This window comes from Dipodomys ordii, unplaced genomic scaffold, assembly GCF_000151885.1.
Source record: "Dipodomys ordii isolate 6190 unplaced genomic scaffold, Dord_2.0 Scaffold13, whole genome shotgun sequence".
Taxonomy (NCBI): Eukaryota; Metazoa; Chordata; class Mammalia; order Rodentia; family Heteromyidae; genus Dipodomys; species Dipodomys ordii.
In genome coordinates, this window is record NW_012267229.1 from 10,923,908 (window position 1) to 10,933,876 (window position 9,969).

At 38.9% G+C, this 9,969-nt stretch overlaps 1 protein-coding gene across 1 annotated transcript in view; it reads right to left on the bottom strand.

Moving 5' to 3' along the window:
* Ptpra (protein tyrosine phosphatase, receptor type, A) overlaps nucleotides 1-9,969 on the bottom strand; it is a 119,934-nt gene that overhangs the window by 51,267 nt on the left and 58,698 nt on the right. Inside the window, exons 4-5 of the mRNA XM_013011041.1 lie at nucleotides 9,408-9,749; nucleotides 2,639-2,665 (exon numbers count right to left, since the gene is read on the bottom strand). Coding sequence (XP_012866495.1) covers nucleotides 2,639-2,665; nucleotides 9,408-9,749 — 369 coding nt within the window. The remainder of the gene's footprint in view (nucleotides 1-2,638; nucleotides 2,666-9,407; nucleotides 9,750-9,969) is intronic.

A 9,969-nucleotide genomic window follows, 5' to 3' on the forward strand; every position in this document is an offset into this window, starting at 1 on the left:
TTATTAAAATTGGGTGTGAGAAGGTGGCTCAGTGGTAGAGTGCTTGCCTTGCATGAGGTCCTGGGTTTGATTCCTCAGCACCACATAAGCGGAAAAAGCCAGAAGTGGGACTGAGGCTCAAGTGGTAGAGCACTAGACTTGAGCTGAAGAGCTGAGGGACAGCTCCCAGGCCCAGAGTTCAGGCCCCGAGAACAGAAAAAAAAAAGTTATTAAAATGGTTAATTTTATGTTATATAAATATATCTGTATCTATATTTTGGTGGTGGTGCTGGGGATGTATCTTAAAACCTCATGTATGTTAGGTGAGTGCTCTACCATTGTCCTATATCCCAGCCCCTCCTTCTTTTTCTCTTTTGTGCCAGTCCTGACAATTGAACTCAAGGCCTGGGTACTATCCTTTAGTTGTTTTACTGAAGGCTAGCACTCTACCACCTGAGCCATAGCTCCCCTTCTGGCTTTTTACAGGTTAAAGAATCTCATGGACCATATATATATATATATATATATATATTTTTTTTTTTTTTTTTTTGGTGGGGGGTGTCCGGTCGTGGGGTCTGAACTCTGGGCCTGGGCGCTGTCTATTAGCTCTTCAGCTCAAGACTAGCACTCTACCACTTGAACCATAGCACCACTTCTGGCTTTTTTTTTTTTTTTCTGCTTATGTGGTGCTAAGGAATCAAACCCAGAATCGAACCCAGGGCCTTATGCATGCAAGGCAAGCACTCTACCACTGAGCCACCTTCTCAGCCCCCCATATATATTTTTTAAACTACTTCTACCCAAGTAACTTGGAATATACAGTTAAAAAGTAACATACATGAGAAAATAACTAGTGTCTTGGAGACAGAGAAAGAAAAATTGCCTGTGCCTCCTTCACTTTCTTTATTCTTTTCTGCTCTGACAATTTAAGTACCAGCCATTGCCGTTTAAAAGCACCCCAGAGCCTACTGCATAAAAACTTATAACCTTAATTCACATAATTTGCTTATCAAACCTATTGTAATGCAAATATTTCCAAACAGTTGTCTCATTTTTCAAAAAGCATTTGGCTCTAAAATTAGGATGTTATGAAGCTGGGGTGTAACTCAGTGGGAGAACACAGACTTAGCATGAGAGGTCATGGGTTTAATCTAGCACCAAAAGAATACAAAAAGAAAAATTTACAGCGGTACTTTTAAAGATTTGTTCTGGTTAAAAAAAATCATTACATATGGGGCTTTAGAGACTGAAAATCTGTAATGCCTTTGTAATTTCTGTTTGGTTTAATTTGTGGCTTAAGAAGGAGATTCACTTATAGTAAACTTCCCATATGTCACATTTAGCAATAATGAAGATAATTAAGGTAATTTTCTTCCTTCCTACTTTCCTCTCTCTTTTTCTCAGTGATGGGGAAGGTAACTAGGGCCTTCCTATGCCTATGGTGGGCAAGCATTGTGCCAATGATCTACATTCCCAGCCTTTGTTTCTTTTCCATTAGAATTACTTAAACATTAGCTAAGTAAAATAAGCATTTGTGGAGTGAGAAAGGCTGGTTATTTTGAAAACATACACTGAGAATCATGTAGCTCATCTTTAAACTTGAAACTATCACTTCGACTTTTGCCTCTAAGACTTGTTAAAAGAGTAGTTTTAGAAAACAACCATACATATGTCTGCAATACAAATCTATTAAATTCTATATCTGCTAGGGAGACTCTAGTAGGTGAAACTGAACAGCAAAGGCACTTAACTCCATTCACCTATGTTTGCTTCCTGAGTTTAGGAAAGCAAGGGATGTTAAAGCAAGGGAAAAATACAGAATACAGTATCTCACTATCCTTCACTGTGGCAGATAAATAACATAAAAAAAATCAGAATATTTGCTGAGTACTGGTGCCTCATGTCTGTAATCCGAGCTACTCAGGAGGCTGAAATCTGAGGCTCACAGTTCATAGCCAGCATGAACAGGAAAGTCCACGAGACTTTTATCTCTAACCACCAAAAAGCTGAAAGTGGAGCTGTGGCTCAAGTGGTAGAGCGCTAGACTTGAGCACAAAAGCTGAGGGATAGCACCCAGGCCCTGAGTTCAAGCCTCAAGTCCAGCACACAAATCAAAACATTCACTTTTCTAACTCAGATGACTTTCTAATTGGTGGATTTCACAGACCCACAATTTATGCAGAATAATTTGAACATGGCTAATAAAATCAGAATAAAAAAATCTCAAAAAAAGTCTGATTTGACATTAAAACCATGATGAAACAACTTCTTCAGAGAATATTATTTCCAAACTCAAATTAAAGAATATTTCTTAGAATGTTGTATTATTTCTATGCCACTGCCTCGTTAGTTATGACCTAATAGCATCAAAGGATAATATTAACAAGGGAACAAAAATGAGTAAAATAGTAATTATAGTACTATTAATTGTTAAAATGTATCAAAGCTGTCAGCATCTATATATGTAATCTATATCTAAAAATATATTAAACATCCATTTCTTACTTCTTAATTGTGATTAACATGGAAACACTTTAACGGAAAGTAAACACACCACAAACACAGATGCACAAGATCTGTACAGACTGAGAGCAGAGGAAACATGGATGAACTGTGTACATTGTGGGAAAAGGATGACACACAAAGGTGAGCAGCTCACCTCTTCTGTCCTTCAAGTCAGAATTACCTGTGTAGTAAGTGAAAAATAGAGAACATTCACTCAGGTTAGAGAAAAACATTACGATTCAAGTGAAGGTAAAACAAAATAAGGAATGTAAATACTTTTCTCTATATTCAGTGTTGGAGCTGAGTTGGGAACTCTCCCAATAACTGGAAACAAAATATCTCAAGTTCACTAAACTTAAGTCAGTGGTCTGGTCTTCTGGAGTACACAAACAATGCAGCAGCAATATTCATAGAAAGTTTAAGGATACAAATGTATGGTTTTAGAGGACTTTGTCTTTTGGATCATTAGACTGTATGAGGAGAAAATTAAAGCTATAAAAGGTCTAAATGATAATATGCAACAAAATCAAATTCTATATACCCAGTTCTGTTTTGATAAAGAATACCTTTTGAAAGACCTGTGGAAAATTCCCAATGGTGAAACAGCATAATATTCTTTCATCATAATATATTAAAACAAGGAATTAAATTAAACACTGAAAAAAATCAAAATTGAAGAAACAAACAAACCCTAAAAACAACAGTTGGGACTGGGGCTCAGTGTACAGTGCTTGCCTTGCATGTGAGAACCTGTGTTCCATGACAAACCTTCTCTTCTTGCCTTTGGTATAGAATTCTTATTTTTTATCTGACAACCAAGTTGTCTAGTTAAAAGACGACATTTCTTCTCTGTCAGTTGTGGGGCTTGAACTCAGGGCCTGGGTGCTAGCCCTGAGCTCTTCTGCACAAGTTTAACTGTCTACTACTTTGAGCCACAACGCACTTCCAGCTTTCTGGTAGTTATTTGGAGGTAAGAGTCTCATGGACTTTCTTTTTTTTTTTTTTTTGTCGACCGTGGGGCTTGAACTCTGGGCCTGGGTGCTGTCCCTCAGCTCTTCAGCTCAAGGCGAGAGCTCTACCACTTGAGCTACAGCGCCACTTCTGGTTTTCTGGTGGTTTATTGGAGATAGGAGTCTCACGGTCTCTCCTGCCTGGGCTGGCTTTGAACCGCGATCCTCAGATCTCAGCCTCCTGAGTAGCTAGGATTACAGGCGTGAGCCATCAGTTCCTGACTCCTTATGAAAGTCAATATCAATTTGTCGGGGCTGGGAAGGTGGCTCAGTGGTAGAGCGCTTGCCTTGCATGCATGAGGCCCTGGGTTGGATTCCTCAGCACCACATAAGCAAAAAGAAAAAAGCCGGAAGTGGCGCTGTGGCTCAAGTGGTAGAGCGCTAGCCTTGAGCTGAAGATCTGAGGGACAGCGCCCAGGCCCAGAGTTCAGGCCCCATGACCAGACCCCCCCCCACCAAAAAAAAGATCAATTTGTCTATCTGGAAAAATATTAATTATGTTAAATATATAGGAAATGGGAAGAGATGGTATCTACAGAATGTTCAGTCTTCCTATCTAGTATGGCATATTCTATTTGCTCGTTGTTTTTTTGTTTGTTTGTTTGTTTTTAAATTTTATCCTGGTCTTGGGGCTTGAACTCAGGGTCTGAGTGCTATCCCTGAGCCTTTTAGGTCAGAACTAGCACTCTACCATTTGACAGCTTTACTTCTGGTTCTTTGATGGTTAGTTGCAGATAAAAGTCTTACTGAATTTCCTAGGATTATAGAAGGTAGATGGGATTATAGATGTGAGCCACTGGTGCCCAGCCAAGTTCTTTTTTTTTTCTCTTAAAATATGGAGACTCCATATTTTAAGCGTGGTTGCATATGCCCATTATACAAGCTACAGTGGGATGCCTAAAATAGTCTACTGTGATCCAGGTGAGAAGTGAAACCCTATCTCAATAATGGTCAGTACAAAAAAAGGCTGAGGGCATGGCTCAGCAGTAGATGGCTCAACAGGAGAGTAGAGTGGCTACATTCTAAATGCAACCCCTTTAGTTCAAATTCCAGAGCTGTCAAAGAAAAAGAAAAGATATATCTTTGCAAAATTTCAGGACACAAATGAGAGAGAAGATCTTAAAAAGCAGTAGAATTCTCCAAACTTGGAAATTAAGTGTCAGTTAGGAAAAACTTTCAAAATTCTAGGGGAAAATTATTTCCTCAACTTCTACACAAGAGTGCTAAAAATTCTTCCAGACATGTCAAGTTTTATGCAATTTATCTGCTGTGGATCCCTTTCTCAAGGACATGCTCTGTCAAATGATGGAAGAAGACAAGAAAGAACAAAGTGGAAGCCAGGCAGAAAGCAATGAGAATTCCTACAATGATGGAGAAGGGAAATCCCAGGATGATACCAGTGTAGGAGCCCTAGAAACCAACAAGCCTAGGCTGGAATAAGAATGGAAGGCTTAAGAGAAATTTCTATAGTTGAAAAAAAAAACAACTGATTACCTAATAGGTCTGACTTTGTAGCAAACTGTACTGACAGGCTCTGGAGAAAATGGAAAAATGGCTAGCAATAACTAAATAAAAAACAAAACAAGGAAAAAGATAATTATTAAATCTGGAAAAAGTTGTCCCCCCCCAAATAGTCAAATCATAATTATAGTTTGGCAGAAAACAATATTTCATAGTTATAATATAAAAACATCTGGGCTAGGGGTGCAAGTTCAGTAGTCTTTACTTTTTTTTGTTGGTTGTGGTGCTTGAACTCAGGGCTGGGTACTGTCTCTGAGCTTTTTGCTCAAGGCTAGAACTTAGCGACTTTGAGCCAGCACCACTTCCAGTTTTCTGGTGGTTAACTGGAGATACGAGACTTTGCTGCCCAGGCTGGCTTTGAACGTGATCTCAGATCTCAGACTCTTGATTAGCTAGGATTATAGGCATGAGCCACTGGTGCCTGGCTAAATTCAGTGTTTTAAGAGTACTTGTCTAGCACTTGTGAGGCAATGGGTTTAATCTCCAGCATCACACATCATCATCATCATCATCATCATCATCATCATCATCATCAATCCTTAGTACCACACACTATATATACATTATCATCATTATCAATTTAAATCTATGATGTAAAATATTATAGGAAGATTGGTATAATGGTGATGATGTAGGATGTCAGAGTTAAGTCTGTGAAATAGACTGCAATAGTTTCTTCGTGTTTTACTCATCTTGAATAAAGGCACCAGTAATAGTCTGTCTCCTTTGACATGAAATGTGTTAAATGTATACTAACTGGAATCTTAGCTATGGGCATACTTTGGATCTTACTCATTATACGGAAAACTAATTCATTTTATAGAAAAACCATAAAAATGATAAATATGCCTAATTTGCTACTTACATGCCATGATATCCTAAAAAAATCATTTACCCTTTATAACCTTACATTAAACATGTATTAAAAGAAGATTAACTATCCAGGTAACCTCACAGAATTGTTAAATAAAAGAGTACAGAAAAAACAAACAAACATGGGCTACGAAGTTAGTTGAGCCTGGATTACAGTTAGACTTCTTTCAGTTATTCCTTTAGTTTGTCAGGTAGTTCTGCCTTTCCTCCTTAACCTACATTGAGAAATATATTTTACTTTGTTATTTAGTAACTGTTATTCTTTGGGCATCTGTGTGTAACATACTAAAGTTGCACAAAATGATATATGTAACATATAAAGAATAAAAATGAAATAGGACTATCCATTAAAACAAAACAATTGGAAGTGGCAGTGTAGCTCAAATGGTACAGTGCTAGCCTTGAATGAAAAAGCCAAGCTAAAAGGTGAGGACCTGAGTTTAGGCTCCAGTACTGGCACCAAAACCAAAACAATGGCTAAGAGATAGAGCAGGTAAAATTGGCTGTGATACATTGTATACATGTATGGAAATACCACAAACAACCTCTTCCTTTGTACAATTAATATATGCTAATCAACAAAACAAAACACAAGTGGTGGCCCATTTAAACTGATTTCATAAGTAGATTATAATCTGGACATTACAAAATATTCCATAAATTGTTTCATCATTGTAAAATTTCTTCATGCATTAAAAAAACCTTACTTGGATTATTTTAGAAAACTCTTATCCCTATAAACTAGTTATTGCACTATGATAAAACTATAACTAATGTTAAAGTACAAAGCAAATTGCAGACACCATCTGCAGTTCCCTGCCTAATGAAAATAGTTGGATGGCTTATCAATCTAATCTTATTTTAGAATAAAGCTGTCTACCACTGGGCTCTACACTTAGTCCTTGTGGGTTTTTTGTTTGGTTTTGTCATTTTACTTTCTTCTGGAACCAGGGTTTGAACTTAGGACTTCCTACATCCTTGGCTGGCACTCCACCCCTTGAGCTATGCTTCCAGCCCTGCTTATTTTTCTGGGGGTCTTGTGGACTTTTCTACTTGGACTGGCTATCAATGTTGATCCACTAGATCTCCTTCTTATTACAGCTGTGAGCCAAGATTAAAGAAGTGAGCTAAGATTACAGGTGCTTGGCAAAAGGAGAATCTTTTTCTTTTTTCTTTTTGGCGGTACTGGAGTTTGAACTGTGCTTGGTAGGCTAGCATTCTACCCCTGCGCTATACCTTCAGCTTTAGCTCTTGGTTTTGTGAAACAGGAACTTACTACATAGTCCAGGCTGGTCAACAATTAGTGATCCTCCTGACTTAGGACTCCTGAGGTTCACAGTATGTGTCACCATGCCTGATCATATACTTTGTTGATAACTATGAAAGCAATCATTGTAAGCTGGGTGTCGATGGCTCATGCCTGTAATCCCAGCTACTAAGGAGGCTGAGATCTGAGGATCATGGTTCAAAGCCAGCCCAGGCAGGAAAGTCCGTGAGACTCTTATCTTCAATAAACAACCAGAAGTGGCGCTGTGGCTCAAGTGGTAGAGCGTTCACCTTGAGCTGAAGAGCTGAGGGACAGTGCCCAGAGTTCTTGAACTCACGATCGACAAAACCAAACCAAAAAAAGAAAGCAATAATTGTACTGACAATAATAACCAGTATTTAAAATGTGTTTATCATAGTAGGTAATGTATCTATATTAATTAATTAATCTGATTAATCTCTCTAAAGCAAAAACCATTACTATCATTCATTCTAATTTTACAGATGAAAAAAATTAAAATTAAGTAGATCGGTCACACAACTAAGTTTACAGAAGAGTTGGGATTCAAATAGGTAATGTAGTTCTGTAGACTATGTTCTTCACTGTAACTCATTTTCATCTATAGCTATGCTATATCTATCTGGATAGATACCAGTTCTGGGGCCTGAGTACTGTCCTTGAGCTTCTTTGCTCAAGACTAGCAGTCTAACACTTTAGCCACAGCTCCATTTCCAGAATTTTGGTGGCTAATTGGAATTAAGAGTCTCATGAACTTTTCTGCCAGGGCTGGCTTCAAGCTATGATCCTCAGATCTCTCAGTCTCCTAAGTAGATAGGATTATAGGTGTGAGCCACCAGCATCTAGTTTTATATTGCTCCATAGAAAAAAATGAGATCAAAGCAGGCAAGTATCAGATCTGGACTATGAGATTTATCTGAAAGATATCATCTGTAATAACCAAATGAGATTAACTTTATCAAGTACTTTCTGAATGTACCCCTGAGCCAGACATGATTCTAATTAGGGGAATCCACAAATCAGGAAAAAATTTGAAAGAAGGGTGCTAGTGGCTCATGGCTATAATCCTAGCTACTCAAAAGGCTAAAAAGGCTAATATCTGCGGATCACTGAAAAGCCAGACCAGGCAGGAAAGTACATGAGACTCTTATCTTTTAACTACCAGAAAACTGGAAGTGACACTGTGGTTCAACGTGGTAGAGTGAAAAAGTGAAAAAGCTCAGAGACAGAACCCAGGCCCTGAGTTCAAGACCCATGACCACCTCTCCTCCCCCTGAGAAAAATTGAGCCAGGGGATTATCGAAGAGGGAATAATTTTGCTAGAAATGAAATAGGAGTCACATGGCAATCAGGGAACAATTACATCCTTGGACACATAAGGGACACTCTTTTACAGACCTGGTCCCAGACCCAGGACTTTAATCCAGTGACTCTGATTCTAGGAGACAGAGGACTGGGCTGAGATCCTGAGGCCCCACAATTAAAGTTTCCCTGGACCCCCTTTCTAACCACCTCTGGTTTCCATACCCCTTGCCATGGTCTCTATGGATCCTTTTCTTTTTTTCTTTTTTTTGGGGGGGGTCTGTTGGGGGGCTTGAACTCTGGGCCTGAGGGCTGTTCCTCAGCTCTTCAGCTCAAGGCTAGCACTCTACCACTTGAGCCACAGCACCATTTCTGGCTTTTTTCTTTTTGCTTATGTGTTACTGTGGAAATGGAACCCAGGGCCTCAGGCATGCAAGGAAAGCGCTCTACCACTGAGCCACCTTCCCAGCCCTGGATCCTTTTCTTTTCAAAGCTCTTATTATTCATTCTTCTTACTTTTTCATGTTTAGTTTCTTGCATCATTAATTAGTTTCTCTCTCATGTTTTCAACCTTCTTTACCTTTAAACATGGTCTACTAACCAGGATCTCACCTAGCAGATGTGATTCAGAAAACTCTATGTTGACTAGCTATTCTTAAGAATTCCTTACCTCTAAGTTTCATTACTTTGCTTGGGCAATGTTATTTTCCTTAAGAAGTTTTACACACACAATAAACAAAATGGTGAATAAACTTGAAGAAGAAATCAGATGGAACAGAGAGATAGAGGAGGTGAGATTGACTGGAATAGAGTATAAATGTGTAGAGCTATATCAATGAAATCTTATCACTGGTAGAACTGGAATAAGCTAATTTTGAAAGAAAGAACGGAAAAAAAGAAAAGTTGGGACAAACAGAAAGCATCTCTGGTACCTGCAGGAGGGAAGGTTTCTGGAGTGGTTGCAGCAGTGCTGGAATTCCCATCCCAGGGTTCTGTTGTGGCATCTGTGAACTGGCTGTCTGGAAGCCATGTTCCATTTGGTGACATGGTAATGCCTACAGAATTGGTGCTTGCTATTTGTGTGGTCCCATTGTCAGAGTGTGAAGAATTGACAGTGGTTACATAGGTGGGTTGTAGAGTTAGATTTCGGCTGAATGTTGTTGCTGCAGAAGTAGAAATTACTGAAGAGGTTGGATTTGAAGTTTTGTTCTCTTCTTTAGCCGATTCTGCTGCTGATGCTGTAACTGATTTTGTAATTCCCAAGGAGGGTGAAACTACAAAACATCCAAGGATAACAAAACATTACACAAAGAAATGTGAAGCTTAAATGACACAAAGCAGTCAAGTCTCATTAAACTTTTTAAATATTTGGAGACCAAGCAAAGATATCTCTTTCTCTTTCTCCCCACCCCACCCCCTCTCTCACACACACACACCCTCTTCATCTATTGTTGGTCCCTTTCCATTTCCTCGAAAGTATTGTGGGGGGGGGGG